This window comes from Vulpes vulpes, chromosome 2 (genome assembly GCF_048418805.1).
Source record: "Vulpes vulpes isolate BD-2025 chromosome 2, VulVul3, whole genome shotgun sequence".
Lineage (NCBI taxonomy): Eukaryota > Metazoa > Chordata > Mammalia > Carnivora > Canidae > Vulpes > Vulpes vulpes.
Window position 1 is genome coordinate 34,026,528 of NC_132781.1, and position 17,074 is coordinate 34,043,601.

Sequence of the window (17,074 nt, forward strand, 5' to 3'; positions counted from 1 at the left end):
GTGCTAAAAAATCACCTTGACTGAACTGTGAACATTGCCATTGAATTTGAGGGGGCCTGAGAATGTTCTTTAGTCTGTTTTATTTTGACAAATTTAACATACTAAGGCTTTTCCACTTTCTGCCATAAACCTAGGTTTATAATACTTTTGAGGTACTAAGTAACATTACCTGTTTTTCTCCAGGTGGATAAATTAGATGCTTCAGAATCACTGAGAAAAGAAGAAGAACAAGCTACAGAGACACAACCTATTGTTTATGGTAATCTCGCTCTCTTTTTAACCCCACAGAAAATAGTAGACAAATGTTTCATTCTTTAGGGATCCTACCTCAAAACAGAAATATAGCAAGTTTCTAAACTGTAGAAGGCTCACTGAGTTTAGGAATAATTCTGAAAATAAAGCAGACATTGACATTGTTGATGAAGGTCATCTTAAATGCATAGACAGTACTTAAAAACAGTCACTTAAGATCATAACTTAAATTTTCCTATTGCCTGCTCACTGATTGATTGATTCATAAATTACTAAGAAAGAAGTATTAATGAATTCAGCTTTCAGAAATACAGAGGTAAGAGAACATGCCAAGGCTGTCTTTAGTGTGCTTTACATAAAGAGTACATCTTTTTAAGTTCTAACCAGGGCAGAGAACTGGGTTATTTCCATTTGAGAACTTTCCAGAGAGATAGGATCTCGAAAGTCTCAGTGAATATTGAAGGCAATTTAATTTCTTCTTCCACGTGCAATTCTGAACTACTTCCTTTTCCCTTTCACTCTTGGTGAACAGACTCGTTTGAACAGTGAATTAGAAGCGTTACAACCCGGTGTTCTTTGGAGGAAGGCATAAAATTGTGACCATTAGATCTTAGCTTGCTAAAGGAAATGATAATATACAAATCTATTACGAGAACTCATTATTATAGTTAAAAAGGATATGGGGAATTTAGAGGACTGTGTAGTTTTGATAAAGTTGGAGAAGACCAATTTAAAAGTAGATTAAAGATGATTAGATTAAAGCAGGCTAAAATAAAAAAAACAGGCTAAAATATTTGAGTGAGATGTTCGACATATTTGAGATAAGGAAACAGTAGGAACAATACTGCTTTGGGGACACCTATTGAATTTGGCTTACTTTCAGAGTGTTTAAATGGAGAGTCCTTCTAGGCAGTTGCAAATTTCAGTACCAAAAAAAAAAAAGAAAAAGAAAATTTCAGTATCGAGGTTAAAAGCGGTTTTTACAAACTGTTGGTTTCCAAAAAGAATTTGCTCACAATAATTTTGGTTGTTCACGAAAAAAGACATGAGGTCACTTGTCTGAGAGAAACCTCATACTAGGCTTACATTCTAGTGGAGGATTACGAATACTTTTATAGGAGAGTGGGTAGAGGTGTTGTTTTCTCCTTTTAGATAGCCAGGTTTCCTACAGGTTGTTTTCTTTATGTGATCACCATTATTTAAAATACATAAGAGTGTTGGGCCACCTGGCTGGCTCAGTCAGTAGAGCATGTGACTTGATCCTCAGGGTTGTGATATTGAGCCCACTGTTGTGGGCAGTTTACTTAAAAACTTTTTTTTAATGAAGTACATAAGAGTGTTAACATAGTTTTTGAAACAGGATATATGCTCTAATGTATTCATTCCCATTGCATATTTGAATATGTTTTGTTATTTTTTATTTCTCTTAGTACTGGATTCTTTGCTAGATATGCATTAGGTTGCTATTTCATTACTATTTAGATAGCTTAAATCAGAAATATTTTTAAGATTGATTGATTGATTAAGAGCTTGGATCTGGACAGGGGCTGAGGGAGAGAGAATCTCAAGCAGACTCCTCTCTGAGTGCAGAGCTTGCCATGGGGCTTTGATCCCATGACCTGAGAGTCCAGATTCAGATGCTAACCTACTCCAGGTGGCCCTTTAAATTAGAAATTTAAACCTATCTTTAAAAGTTCATTTGTGGGAAAAACACATCTATTAAAAAATTAAGCTTTCCTGTGCTTACTATATTGTTCCCAGATATAATGTGCAAATACCAGCTGGTGATAAGCTTATTGGCAGCTGTCTTGCTCGGTCATGTGGCGCATGCCTCTGCATATTGCCTTAATGAAATAACATAGTTACTGTTACAGTTCTGCCCTCTGCCTTGAATTGTTGGCTTTTTAGGCAGAACCATTCTTAGGATGATTGTCCTGCCAAAATTGTAATAGTCAAAAGCACCACTACAAAACTCATTCTAAGTTGTGATAATATTATTAGAGTTGGGGAGATTGGAGTGTAATCATCCTATAATGCTAACGGTTTCTCCCACCTTCCACCCCCCACCCCCTGCCCCTTCTTGTCTTTCTTGTTTAGGTCAGCCCCAATTGATGCTGACAGCAGGACCCAGTGTTGCAGTCCCTCCCCAGGCACCTTTTGGCTATGGTTATACTGCACCACCCTATGGGCAGCCACAGCCTGGCTTTGGGTACAGCATGTGAGAGAGAATGCTGATCCTGTAGTCGCCTATTTTCGTACTGAAACATCGTCTCTACCCACTTCTCAGTTTATAATGGGAAAACAGGCACATGTTCTTGTAACCTTTATTTCATGAAGGACTACTTTTTGTTTCTAACTATAAACTCGGATCACCTGTGTTAAAAGCTTATTTCACATTCCGCATCATTTTAGAATTTATTTTCAAAGGGGAATAGTTTCAATGTTTTATTCACTTGGGCTTTTTTTTCTTCCCCCTCATTCTTTGAAGAACTGCTTAATAATCTGTTGTGAAGAACCTGATTTGCACTCTGTAGTGTTTAAAGAAAAAAAAACTCTAATATTGAATCTCTTAAATTTAGTGTATGTAAACAGCTTTCGATATGTATTGTCTAAATGCATTTAAATCTCTTTTACTCAAAAGCTACAGCAAAAATATTGGTATGTGACCACGTAAGACTGTCAATGCCAACAAAGACAACACTAATCAGCATATCCTACAGTGGATTGCAGTGCTCTCCAAATTATTTGAAAAATGCATTACAGACAACTTGCCTGACTTTTAAATGAGCATAAAAGGCCCTCTAACCTATGCAGGTTTCCTCATTACGCATCTAGAAAATGCTAGTGTGTTTTTGCTCACTTCATATGTAACAGGTGCCCTTATGTTGTGCTGTATCCTGTGCTTTTTCTGTGGGACCATTCCATTCAGGAACAGAGCACCATGATTCCAATCTGTGTGTATTTACTAACCCTTCCCTGAGGTTTGTGTATGTTGGATATTGTGGTGTTTTAGATCACTGAGTGTACAGAAGAGAGAATTCAAAAACAAAATATTGCTGTTCTTCAGTTTTGTTTGTGGAATTTGAAATTACTCAAATTTAAAATAAATTACTGGACTGTGGAAATAACATGTAGAATGGCAGTTTTAATTAAATACCTCTCAAACTTAAACCAAAAGAACCATGGTTGTAGTGGTTTCATATTGGATACTGAGGTGGAGTACTGTGAGGCAGGAGCAGCAGAATGAGCAGTGGGATACGGAGAAACACAGCATTATATCATGTGCATTCTGTAGTTAACAAGGTACATGCAGTAGTCTGAAGAACTAGCACTCTAGTGGGCTACATTTTGGCTGTCTCCATCATTTTAACCAAAGGGCACCTTAGGTTTTGATATAAGCATTTCACTTAAATGAACAGATCGTGGATGTGATATTAACTTGAAATAAAAAGATGTAAGCATGTATCCCTTGCCATGAATAGTAAGGGCCCTCACATTATGGGTACTTTGACTTTTTTAATCCAGTGTTTGAATTCAACCCTTATTGTTGATGGCTAATAATGTTACTTTATGTTCATTTCATTGTTAATCCTCACCAGAAGGATGCTCTTTAACCACCATGTGTTTGAGTTTCTTCCAAATTTCTTTTTTGGGATTGCGTTCTAGTGTCAAAGCATTATGGTCTGAAAATATGCAGGGGACAGTCCCATTCTTTGGTATATATAGGTTGAAACCTGATTTGTGACCCAGGATGTGGTCTATTCTGGAGAAAGTTCCATGTGCACTTGAGAAGAATGTCTATTCAGTTGCATTTGGATGGAACATTCTGTATATATCTATGAAATCTATTTAGTCCACTGTATTAAAGGCCCTTGTATCTTTGATGATTGTTCTGCTTAGAAGATCTGTCATTTGCAGAAAGTGCAGTGTTGAAGTCTCCTACTATTAGTGTATTATCATCTCAGTATCTCTTTACCTTGTTATTAATTGATATACTTTATGTATGATACAGTGTCTCTCTTCATCTCTTACTACAGTCTTTGGTATAAACTTTGTGTGATATGAGGATTGCTACCCCAGCTTTCTTTTGAGAACCATTTGAATGGTAAATGTTTCTCCACTCCTTCATTTTCAGGCAGGAGGTGTCCTTAGGTCTAAAATAAGTCTCTTGTAGACAGCATATAGATGAGTCTTGCTTTTTTATCTAGTCTGATACCCTGTGTCTTTTGATGGGATCATTTAGCCCATTCACGTTCAGAGTTAACTACTGAAAGATATGAATTTAGTGTCATCGTAATACCTGTTCTGACCCTGTTTTTGTAGATTGTTTCTTTGGGCTTCCTCTTTCTTTTACAGGGTCCCCCTTAATATTTCCTGCAGAGCTGGTTTGGTAGTCACATATTCTTTCAGTTTCTGCCTATCCTGGAAGCTCTTTTCTCTCTCCTTGATGGGATGAGGTACTGGGTGTTACACTATATGTTGGCAAATTGAACTTCAATAAAAACAACAACAAAAAAAAAAAGTAAAAAAAAAAAAAAAATCCTCACTAGAGTTAGAGAGCCCCCTACGTAGTGTCTTGTATTGCTCTTGAATTCTCTACATAAAGCAAATGACCATAAGCTGCTTTGGAAGACTTTTTTCCTTCTTCTTTTTAAACTTAGAACCCTTGCCCTTCCCCACTTTTAATCATCCCATCCCTTACTTTCCTATCAAAAATTATAGTATTAGATGGAAAATCCCTTTTCCTTTTCAGTTTCTCATAGTGAAAAGATCCGGCTGTCTGTTTCAGCTGGATCTCTGCCCACCCACCCACCCACTCCCACCCTCCTTCATTGTTAATCAAAATCACCAGGGAGAATAACCATGGTTGCTGGGGGTTCATTCTTTTCAGAATTCAAGATTTATTCTTCTGGACCTTTCCTGTACTTTGAATCAGTTGTGGGTTTGTTTTCTGTCTTTCCAATGGAATAATTCATCTCTTAAGTTTTAAATATTCAGTAAAGGTTTTCTTATAAATTTAAGAAAAAAAGCTTTAATGTGCTATCTCCAGTGCTGCGGAGTTGCCACATAAACCACTCGTAATGGGCTATAGTTAAAAGAAACTGCTGTGGTTTATGACATAGATTCACATCCTGAGCAAGCTGAACCTCTGACCATGTTCCCTCTTGTGTATGTTAACATGTTGAATACTTTCCAGAATTATTTGCCAGGAGTATGTTGAAATCACAAAATGCCTATCTCAAGACTTGGCAGTAAAGTGTTATACAGTAAGTGGTATAACAAATTGGTAATAAACTTTAAGGTGTCTTCCCTAACATTACTTTGAATGATGGTCTGGGAGGAGGAACTAAAAACAAAATGGGCTATTAAGAGTTCTTATAATTGTGTAAGTTTAACTGAAACTGGAAGGAAGGAAGAGGAGCGAGATTAATGGGAGTCTTCTCAGGAAGTAAGCATGCTTTCCATGATCTTTTGTCCTAGTATCGAAATATGGCCATTGTACCAAAAAATCTGATACTTGTTAACTATTTCAACATAGTATATAACTATTTTCAACATAGAACAGACCGACATGATGTCCAAGTAGTAGGGCTGCTTGAATTTTGTGTAAATTGATTTAGTCATGTAGACATTTTCACACGAGTGGTTTTCAAACTTCTTAGTATCCTTTTATACTCTTAAAATTATTGACAATCCCAAATTAGTTTAGGTGGAATTGTACATGTTAATATTTACTGTATTAATAATTAAAACAAATTTTAAAAATCACTTAAATAAAAAAAATCACTTAAATATAACTATAAAACTCCTTGCATGTTAATTATGAATCAACCATATATCTCAAAACAGAGTGGCACTGCACTGTTTTTTTGCAAATCTCTTCAAAGTTCATCTTCACAGAAGACTGCTGGATTCTCCTATTTGCTTCTGTATTCAGTATATTCCTTTTTTTAAGTATGTGAAGAAAGTCTAGCCTCATGGAGATATGTAATTAGGAAAGGAGTATTTTAATAGCCTTTTGAGATACGTATGTGTGGATAGTAGTTGAAATGTGGAATCTGAAACCATAACAGTGAACTTTTTGTAATGTTATATTAAAACCCATTAGTGTTCTTTGAATGGATCTTTTACCCATGCATGATTTGTACCCTCCTGCATTCGTTATATGAAAAATACTGATTCACTAAGTTGAATAGGTTTTCTAAATGTTGACAGATATCTTTTAAATAATTTGTGAGGAACACTGATCTTACCAGAAAATCTTTTTTTTTTTTTTTTTTTTTAATCAGAAAATCTTAAGTTTTGGGAAACTTAGGATGAAAGGCAGAAGTTTTCCAGAATATCTGCCAAACACCCAGGTCTGGATGGATAACTAGTTTGTCAATTTTTGCAAGTAAAAATCTAGTATGACAAAGTTCAGTTCAGCTCACAACTCAGCCACACACGTTTTCCTCAAGACAACATTCATACATCAGTGTGTACTGGACCAGAAGTGTTTAATGTTAGAGAATATCAAGACAAATAAGGATCAAATTTAATACTTCTTTTTTGCTACTTTATCAAGGACATTAAGTGAACTTTGTTTTGTTTTTTACTGTAAGTACAGGGCAGTGAAGTACTACTTGTATTGGTTAGGGTGCTCCTGCCTTGATTTGTGAAAGGTGCTAACAGTTTTATCCACCTTTACAAATGTCAACACAGAAAAAAAAAAAAAGTGTCTTAGCATTCTGAAAATAGTTTTGACCCCTTGCAGGTATCTTAAAGACCCTACGGGCTCTACAGAGTATACCCCGAGAACTGTAAGATGAAGCACCCTGTAAAATAAATACTCAGTATAGGTGAACTAGGAAATAAGCACACTCTATTTCCAGATTTACTAGCATTTGTATACAATTCATCTTAGTAGCTATACCATGACTTCTTACAATTACTTGAGTCAGCCACAGCAGGCCATCCTGTTGGGAATGTGCCATCTTTAAACTTGGAGTCATCATTCTCTGAGGCAAGCCTCAGAAATTACCTGAGCCAGAATCCTACATTTACAATTGACTTCTCTTCATCTCAGTTACATAGTATTGCATCACTTTTGAACCTAGTATAAACCCTTCTATTTAAAAACAGTTGCTACCGTGGCATCATTCACAGATGCAATTTCTCCTGTGCTGTCATATGTCAGCATAAACTCTATAAAACTGACTAAATATTAGAAGCAGTAGTCGTTAGTGTTCTGCCCAGACTCCACTGACCTTAGACCCTGGAAGTTGTTATTGTGCTCTTATGTTGAAGTTAAACACAGAGGACTGGAACTTTTTTTTTTTAATTTTCATTTATTTATGATAGTCACAGAGAGAGAGAGAGAGAGAGGCAGAGACATAGGCAGAGGGAGAAACAGGCTCCATGCACCGGGAGCCCGACGTGGGATTCGATCCCGGGTCTCCAGGATCGTGCCCTGGGCCAAAGGCAGGCGCCAAACCGCTGTGCCACCCAGGGATTCCGGACTGGAACTACTTAATGTGCACCTGTTACCAAAATTCTCCCTGGTACCACCAGTTCTTAGGAATATACTTGATTTAGAAATACGGTCAGGATCCCTCTAAAAGAAGGTTTCATTCAAGAAACTGTAGCTTCTGGGAACTGGGACCTCCATATTCTGCAATAATAGGCATATAAAGATCAGAAGGGAAATAAAAGTACTCTTAAATCTGGTTCCTTAAATTCTAGGTAAAGAAACTGTAGGATGTTGGGATGACATACTACATTCACTTCACAATTACAAGTCATTTTACAAGTTTTTCAATGCCTTCACTATTAGGAAAGTTGAGGGAAGTAAAAGGAATTTTTATAGGCCATGGTGTAGAAGCACTGCTGAGAACCTTTGGCCAATGTGGGTCAGGGAAATGAACGTGAAGTACTGCACAGGTAGGTTATATCCACTGCTATAAAACCTCAACCTTGAAACAGAAAAATTTAGGAGATTAGATAGTAATCCCACTGTGTGGGGCCATACCATGATCTATTAACGATTGGCTATCAGTCATCCAAAAAGTGATCGCAGGAAAACAAATTATAGTTTGCATCCAATGGGAATACCTTGAACCCCTGATCCTTCAAGAGGGTACAGCAATGCTGTCTTGGAGAAGAGCTCTTAATACATAGGGACCTAACTATGCACGGGAAATGCTGTCCCCTGTCCCCCACCCTTGGATTCCAATCTTGTGATCAGTTTCTCACATAAACATTTTTTATTTCAGCAATCACTTGAACCATCGGGATCACTTAACCAACTTTTTTTTTTTTAAGCCCAAGATAACTGTGAGCCAAGTACATGACAGAAAAAAATGGGAATGGATTTTCACCTCAAAAATACTTAAGCTGAGTGTGGGAAGAAATTCAGCTTTTATTGTTAGAATTTAACAGTTTCCAAGCACATCATGTTGGGACTATCATACAAAATTCCTAGTAAAGTTTTAGGTGACCAGTGACTTTGTCAATTAGATCTGCTGGTCCTGGCCCAATTCCCAAGACAGTTCTAGAGCCTGGTGCAATCTGAGTACGTCCAGCATCTTGGATTAAACTTACAGTCAGTCCTAGCATTTTCGCATGGGTCAATAATTCAACCAAGGTTTCTTCATCAGGGGCTTTGACCACCACTTTGGGCTGGCCACAGTATTCCCATTGTTTGAGCAACTCAGGGTTTCTCCTTTGAATTTGCTTGTAGGCAGAAACAGCAGCATGAGAGCACTGGGCAGCCACTTTCCCTTTTCCCATCTTTAAGTCATTTCGAACCACAAGAATCATTTTATACTCCCCGCTCTCTCCTAAGATGCTTGCTTCACTTCCAGTCTCTGTGTCTGTCTCGCTGACAGAGCTTTTGGGGATCATCCCAAAGCGTACACGGAGGCCCCAGCCCAGGCACATGCCACAAGCAACTCCGGCAGCCAAGCTGAGTGCACCAGGATGAGCCAAATATTCCATCACCAAGGCTTTGGAGAGCATCTTAAAGGAAAGGAAAGGAGTTATCACTATCTAGCAGTGAAAAGATACAGGCTTATCAAACAAAACATCCTGACAATATATATAAGCAGCAACATTTTAAAATTATATGAAGTCATCCAGAAAAAAAGCAAAATAGGGGTGCCTGGGTGGCTCAGTTGGTTAAGCGTCTGCCTTTGGCTTAGGTCATGATCCTAGGGTCCTTGGATCCAGCCCTGCATCAGGTTCCCTGCTCAGCAAGGAGTCTGCATCTCCCTCTCCCTCTGCTGTTGCCCCTGCTTGTGTTCACTCTCTGTCAAGTAAATAAAATCTTAAAATATATATATATATATATATCTATGTACTGTTTTTTTTCTTCTGTGTACTAGAAAAAGATTCAAGAAAAGTAAAGCAGTTTAAGACACTCTGAATCTCACCATGAGGAATATCTATCTTGTTCTTAGATACAATAAAGCTCTGTTCCTCAGTCTTCCCTAAGTCTTGTAGAAGAAGAAAATATTCCATTTTACCAAGTTGTCTAAATGACCCAAAGAAACCATGAATAATTTATCCCTTCTCTGGAATATAGTGCTCATTTACTTGTGTCTTTATAATCCAGTAGTTCTCAATGGGGATGGTACCACATCCTCAAAAAGTTTCTGGCTGTCAAAACTGGGCCTGGAGTTGAGGTGCACTGGTGACATTTTCCTAGACCTAAGCATGGAATGTTAAAAATCTTACAAAGGAAGATTTGTTCCATTAGAAATTATTCTAGATGAAAAACTATTAACACCTGAGACTAGAACCCAACTTCATTATACATATGGACACAAAGTATTTTTTGCATAGTTCTAATACACACTGAATTTACCATATAAAACAAAGATAAAAAAAAATAAAACAAAGATCATCCTTTATATTTTAAAAATTCCTGTTACCTCAGCTAGCTGTTGACAGTATTTGAGTCACCAATAAAACACCTGTATCAGTCTACATTTGAAACCATTAAATTAATAATGCTTCCATGTATAGGCACAACCATCAGTTTCTTCTTCTAGTGGGAGAGTAAAGCATTTATATACTGAAATACATGAGGCCACCAATCTGTAGTGCTTGATAAGTAACACCTTCTGTTATGCATTGCATAATCTACATGGCATAGATGGCAGTCAAATTTCCTTTTCTCGGGGATCCCTGGGTGGCTCAGCAGTTTAGCGCCTGCCTTTGGCCCAGGGCATGATCCTGGAGTCCTGGGATCCAGTCCCGCGTCGGGCTCCCGACATGGAGCCTGCTTCTCCCTCTGCCTGTGTCTCTGCCTCTCTCTCTCTCTATTGTGAATAAATAAATAAATCTTAAAAACAACAACAAATTTCCTTGTCTCATGTATGTTAAAAAGAGGACATTATGTTAAGGTTTTTGAAATTACATGATAGACTGTGCAATTTTTTTTTTTTTAAGATTTTATTTATTTAAGTGAGAGTGAGAACGCAGAGCACAAGCTGGGGGAGAGGCATAGAGAGAGGAAGGAGCAGACTCCCTACTGAGCAGGGAGCCTGATGTGGGGCTTGATCCCAGGACTCTGGGATTGTGACCTGAGCCAAAGGCACATGCTTAATTGAGCCACCCAGGTGCCCCTTATCATATATTTTAAATGAGGATGGAGTGCCTGGCTGGCTTAGTCCATAGAGCATGTGCCTCTTGATCTCAGTTGTGGGTTCAAGCTCCATTATTGGGTGTAGCTCCTTGCTTGGCGGGGAGTATGTTTATTCCTCTCCCTCTGCCGCTGTTCCCTGCTCATGCCTCTGCACCTGTCTCTTTCATGCAAATAAATAAAATCTTAAAAAAATAATAAAATCTTAAAAAAATAAATGACAGCATAGGAGATGTTAAATTTTTGGAGATACAATCCACAGACTACAATATTCACCTTTTTTAAAATATACAATTTACTACAATTTTGTAATACATTCACAAGTTTGTGCAACCATCACTATCTAATCCCAGAACATTTTCATTGTTTCAAAAAGAAATCCCTGTACCCATTAGCAGTTGATTCTCATTTATCCACCTCTGGGCCCTAGGCAATCACTAATCTATTTTGCCTATTCTGGACATTCATATAAATCAAACCATACAATAGGTGACCTTTGTTTCACGCTTCTATCACCTAGCATGTTTTCAAGGTTCATCCATGTTGAGGCATGTATCAGTACTTCATTCCCATGTTCTTAATGCTGCTCTATTTTGCCTTTCCCAGTAGTCTAGATGAGGTGACACTTAGACAAGAGGAGGAGGAATGAAAACGGAAAGAAGTGGCTCAGGCACCTGTGTATGATTTGGAGATTCACTGGAAATCTAGTGATAAAAGAAAGGGAGTTCAGAATTACCTAGCTTTGAACAAATGGAGAAAAGAGGTACTATTTACTGATGAAGAAAATTTTTGTGATATAGCAGGTTTGGAAAGTAAAAGATACTGAAATCAGTTCAAGGGATATTACACTTGGTTTGACCAAAAGACATCCTGGTTAGAGATGTCCAGCAACAACAATAAGAAAGGATATGCCATCTTAAAGGTCAGAAGATAAGTCTCAGCCAGAAATACAGATTTAAGAAAACTTAACATGTAACTGTAGTTACTCAAGTGATAAAAGTAGTGAGGCCACTGGGAAAAGCATACAGAGTGAAGGAAAGGCTAAAACAGAATCCTGAAGAAATGAACATTGAGGGATCAGAGAGTGACATGGAGTGGCTAGAGGTAGGAGGTTGTCAGTACCTAGTTTCATTCCTTTCACTGTTGTCTAATCTGGTGACATGGCTGTACTGACATAATTTATGGATCTTTCCTGGCCTTTGCAGCCAGGAAAAAAAAAATTAAATTCTTAGTAGAACCTACATTATCTCAATACATCTATCATTCAGTTACTACATGAGGTTTATGTGTCAGCAGAACTTTTCTCTGATAATCTAACAACTAGGGAAACCTGGGTGGCTTAGTGGTTGAGCGGCTACCTTCAGCCCAGGCTGTGATCCTGGAGTCCCAGGATCGAGTCCCACATTGGGCTCCCTACATAGAGCCTGCTTCTCCCTCTGCCTATGTCTCTGCCTCTGTGTGTCTCATAAATAAAATCTTAAAAAAAAAAAAAAAAAAAAAAAAGGTCTAACAACTAGACTCCAAAATGAACAAATATCAAATTACATAAAAATTATATATATAAAACCTCCATGTTAACAATTAGGATGTTCTGCACTAATTTCTAGGTTGCAAAATAACCAATATCCTATATATCAGATTCAGGTACTAACTGGAGAAGGGAACTGCATATAGAGGACCTGTTGTGCACTGCATCTTACTAAACCCTTTATTTCCATCATGGTTGTTGTGCGGGGGGGGGGAAGGACATGAAGCTCACATTAAAGACAAGAAAAATAAAGATCCAACAGAGAAGCTACTTATCCCTAGTAGCATAACTAATAAAAGTAGTATAAAATATACTCATCCAGAGGTCATGACAGAAAACTTCTCATCTTCTTAACTGTATCTAAAAAGATATGTACCAGTAAGAGTCAGCACCCCCCACCAAACAAAAGTTCCAGAAATTACTAAGCTTACTGCTTTTGTACCGTATCTCATGAGAACTCCAATTCTAGCATGTTAATATTAACATCCTTAGGATATTCTAATCTCCTACCAGCCTAATCACATTTTTAAAAAAGATTTTATTTATTTATTCATGAGAGAGAGAGAGAGAGATCGAGAGAGGCAGAGACAGGAGCAGAGGGAGAAGCAGCCTCCATGCAGAGGATGCAGAACTCAATCCCAGAACTCCAGGATCACACCCTGGGTGGAAGGCAAGCGCCAAACTGCTGAGCCACCCAGGCGTCCCCTTAATCACATTATCATGTAACTCCTCCAAAAGGTGTTTCAGCCTGTCCCCCTTTCTGCATATCCAATACAACAAATCAATAAACCCAGTGCTTAAGACTATGGAAAATAGAACTATTCTTAGTCTCATGGATAATCCTGGGCAATGATGACACTGCAAAACAAACATGTCCTAATAAACCCTCCTCCTGGTGGGTTCTAATTCCTCTACCAGATTAAGGCCCTTTCACCAATGCTCTTGATCCATTCCCTTCTGAACCATGTTCCACCCATTAATTCCACTCCACCGGCCATACCTTGGCCTTTCCAACGCCCCCCCCCCCCAAAAAAAAACACCTTCCTCAAATCCTCTTTGACTCTTAAACCATTGCCTGACTTTTCCTCTTCCCTTTACCTCTAAACTTTAATTACTTGCCTCCTTTCCCCACTCAACTAAAATTGCTAAGGAATTAGACACTTGTTAATTGCCAAATGTAGTTGCCTCTTTAGGCTTCATCTTAAGCTTTCCCCACCACTCGTTGATAACTTCGTTTTAACTCTTCTTCCCAAAATTCTTTAATCTTCCACCCTGTTGGGGCACCTGGGTACCTCAGTGGTTGAGTGTCTGCCTTTGGCTCAGCTTGTGATCCTGGGGTCCTGCGATCAAGTTCCATGAAAAATAGAGACCAAAACAAATAAATAGGACAGAGAAATTTAGAGGTATAGAGATAATGCCAGAAACAAAAGAAAGTATCAAAAATAAAACTACTGGGATGCCTGGGTGGCTCAGTGTTGAGTGTCCGCCTTTGGCTCAGGTCGAGATCCTGGAGTCCTGGGATAGAGTCCCACATCAGGCTCCCCACAGGGAGCCTGCTTCTCTGACTATGTCTCTGCCTCTCTCTGTATGTCTCTCATGAATAATAAATAAAATCTTAAAAAAAAAAAAAAAACCCAAAAACAAAACCATACACACAAGTTTCACCCTATTATCATCCTACCTTTCTCATAGCTTTTTTCAGTCTCCTCTAGCTCTATGTCCCGTTCGTCCCCAATGAACATAATACCCCTGCTTTGGCCCTCTCTTCAGTCTATACCTACAATGTCCAATATAGTAGCCATCAGTCAAACATAGTTATTTAGACTTAATTAAAACTAAATAAAAATTCAACTCTTCAGTTGCACTGAGCCATATTTCAAGTGCTCAACAGCTCAACAACTTAAAAGTGGCTAGCAGCCACTCTATTAAGATTTTTTTTTTTTAAGATTTTATTTCTTTATTCATGAGAGACACAGAGAGAGAGAGAGAGAGAGAGGCAGAGACACAGGCAGAGGGAGAAGCAGACTCCATACAGGGAGCCCGACGACGTGAGACTCCATCCCGGGTCTCCAGGATCAGGCCCCCGGCTGAAGGAGGTGCTAAACTGCTGAGCCACCTGGGCCGCCCTCTATTAAGATTTAGAACATTTCCATGCAAGTTCTATTGGACAGTGATGGTCTATATACTCTCTTTCCATTGAACTGACTGATATTTATGGAGGGTCTTTTGTGTACCAGGCACTGTTCTGGACCCTAAAGATAGAGCACTGGAGAAAACAAAGTCCTGCTATGGAGCCGACATCTAGTAGGAGGAGAGAGACAATCTCATTTATTTCCAAACTGTCATAGGGCTCCTAAGGCCTCTCCTGAGCTCCTAACTTGAAATTTACAGCTTCTGCTAGAGTACTATGAATTATTCTACTCTGTCCCAAACTGAATTCAGTATCTTCCTTTTCCTCTCAAATTTCCTTTTACTGTATTCTTGATTTCTTTTTTTTTTTTTAAGATTTACTCATGATAGACACAGAAAGAGAGAGAGAGAGAGAGAGAGGCAGAGGGAGGGAGAAGCAGGCTCCATGCCGGGAGCCTGACGCAGGACTCGATCCCAGGGCTCCAGGATCGCGCCCTAGGCCAAAGGCAGGTGCCAAACCGCTGAGCCACCCAGGGATCCCCTGTATTCTTGATTTCCGAGTAACCCTGGCCTTTTTCTCCTATGTCCTACCACATCCAGTTACTAAACCTTGTTGAATTTATCTGTACTAAACCTATCTCTCTACCTTTACTATCACTGCCCTAATGAACTCTTGGCCGAAAGCCTCCAAAATTAACTTCTCTAACTGATCCTTCCACATTTGCTTCATGCATGTCCTAGTTCACCCTAGTCCATCTGGCATTAATATTATACTTCTAAAACACAAATTTGATCCTGTAGTTTCCCAGATCAAAAACCACCAGATAAACGCCTTAAGTATAAAACAAATCCCTTAGCACAAACTCAAAGCATCACATAATTTGGTTACAAACTACTTTATCCTTCTAATCTACTCTCCTGCTACATACTGTACTACCCAGCCACACCAAATTACTAGATCCCTTCAGGAATCAATCTCTCCCACAAAATTTTCTATTTTTCTCCACTTAAATACACAAATACAATCTCTTCAGCCACGAAGGCTGATTCAAAGGACACCTGTCTCTTAAGTCTCTTATCTCCCAATCAATCTTAATTATTTACTCTACAGAACTGCTGTAGTAATTACACATAATCATCATATGTACATCATATTCTCAGCGTCTGGTATCTGGGGAGTACCACGTTAAAGGACTAAATACTTCTCTGAACATTATGTCTGTGTTACGCGGAAAGACCCATTTTTCGGTCATATTCGTGGAAACCTTTTCTTTCCTCGTAGGACTCAACAGCTTCATACTCTGCGGGTATTCAAGAAGTACTCAACAGAATGTAAGGCCTGCGCGGTTATTTTCTCACATTCGGAGCCAGCGCATCGATGCTGCCTGACTGGAGGCTCTGCCTGGAAACCAGAAATTCTGGGTCCTTCTCCTTCCCAGGATCTTGGCCCCTTCTTCCAAAGCACGACTGGCAGAACAGGAACAGGGGCTCCAGCGTCCACTTGGGCGGAAGAGTTTATGGAGATGAAAGGCTGGGAGAGGAGGTATGGAATGAGGTGGGAAGAGACATTCCAACTGGAGAGAGAATGGAGAATGACATCCCTCTCCTCAGCCCTGTGAAGGGCCGACTTACCTAGCGAACTTCCCCAGCGCCTCACTCGTGCCTCTGCGCTTTTCCCTGCGGGTAGTGAACACGCTTCTAACCCGCGAGTTACCTCTTCCGGGACTCCCTAATAAGTTCCGGATCAAGAACGGCGAAGTGAACAGTCATTCTTTCTCTCGCCCCGCCCACAGGTCCCGAACCTAGACCCGAATTGAAGTCCCGCGACGATCAGCGGACGTTGCCGAAAGGAGAGGGGGAACTTTTGTGTTTTTGGAGGCGGTCCCCGAGGGGGGGCAGAAGGGGGTGGGGTGGGGAACGGACCGGAAGTGACGTGTACGAGTTCCGGTTGGCCGGACCCCAGCGGCGGGTGTGAGAGTCGGTCGGTCGGCCGCCGCTTGCAGGATCCTGAGATCCGGAGACGCCGGGGTCAGAGCGGGTAGGTAGGTATACGAGCGCGTGGAATTGGGGACGGAAGCCTGACACTATCCTCAGAGCTTGGCTTCTTCCGGAGCTCTCCCACTTAGACTATGCGGATCTGGGGCACCGTGATTTCGACTTCAGGCAGTGTTTTAGGGCGCTGGTGACTCGGAGTGTCTGTCTGGCGGTAGCCAGGTTATCTGGGACACCTCCTCAGGGTTGGCTACCAGTACAGTGAACCCATACATTGGGTTTCCTACCGTTCGCTGTCATTGTCGCAGACTTGGAAGCTGTCCTAAACGTTCTGTGGAGTACCCATCTCTTCTCCGAGGGTATCTAGGACCCCAGAGTAAATGGAGAAGATCCTCCCTGCTGATGACCAAGCTGTTTCTCAGGACCTGTCAGTGTGACCTCCTCAACCACTAACACATGGCACTAAACGTATTCGCTACTAAACAAAATTTAGGCGTGTGAGTGCCATCTGGAGCGTTGGTGGCCAAGGGAATGGGGCCTTCCCGCCC

At 39.9% G+C, this 17,074-nt stretch overlaps 3 protein-coding genes across 10 annotated transcripts in view; 2 read left to right on the forward strand and 1 right to left on the reverse strand.

Annotated features, from left to right (window-relative positions):
* CLTC (clathrin heavy chain) overlaps nucleotides 1-3,380 on the forward strand; it is a 67,139-nt gene extending 63,759 nt beyond the window's left edge. For both annotated transcript variants that reach the window (XM_072747621.1, XM_072747620.1), the window contains 2 exons: nucleotides 184-259; nucleotides 2,350-3,380. In XM_072747621.1, coding sequence (XP_072603722.1) covers nucleotides 184-259; nucleotides 2,350-2,474 — 201 coding nt within the window. In that variant the 3' untranslated portion in view covers nucleotides 2,475-3,380. The remainder of the gene's footprint in view (nucleotides 1-183; nucleotides 260-2,349) is intronic.
* A 5,250-nt stretch (nucleotides 3,381-8,630) lies between these two features.
* Nucleotides 8,631-16,357, reverse strand: PTRH2 (peptidyl-tRNA hydrolase 2). 2 transcript variants are annotated; one of them, XM_072747625.1, is made up of 3 exons: nucleotides 16,167-16,303; nucleotides 15,894-16,065; nucleotides 8,631-9,249 (listed from the first exon to the last, which is right to left on the reverse strand). In XM_072747625.1, exon 3 carries the CDS (start codon nucleotides 9,247-9,249, stop codon nucleotides 8,710-8,712), a length of 540 nt encoding a protein of 179 aa, XP_072603726.1. In that variant the 5' UTR covers nucleotides 15,894-16,065; nucleotides 16,167-16,303; the 3' UTR covers nucleotides 8,631-8,709. The 2 variants fall into 2 exon arrangements, with proteins under 2 accessions (XP_072603726.1, XP_025851828.1); XM_025996043.2 differs by lacking the exon at nucleotides 15,894-16,065 and having other exon boundaries at nucleotides 16,167-16,357.
* Nucleotides 16,266-17,074, forward strand: part of VMP1 (vacuole membrane protein 1) — a 143,327-nt gene continuing 142,518 nt past the window's right edge. For 4 of the 6 annotated variants that reach the window (XM_072747623.1, XM_072747622.1, XM_072747624.1 and 1 more), the window contains exon 1: nucleotides 16,320-16,576. The gene's annotated coding sequence lies outside the window, so the exon portion shown is untranslated. Of the gene's footprint in view, nucleotides 16,577-17,074 lie in introns of all 6 variants that reach the window. The other 2 variants (XM_025996047.2, XM_025996048.2) reach the window with 2 other exon arrangements.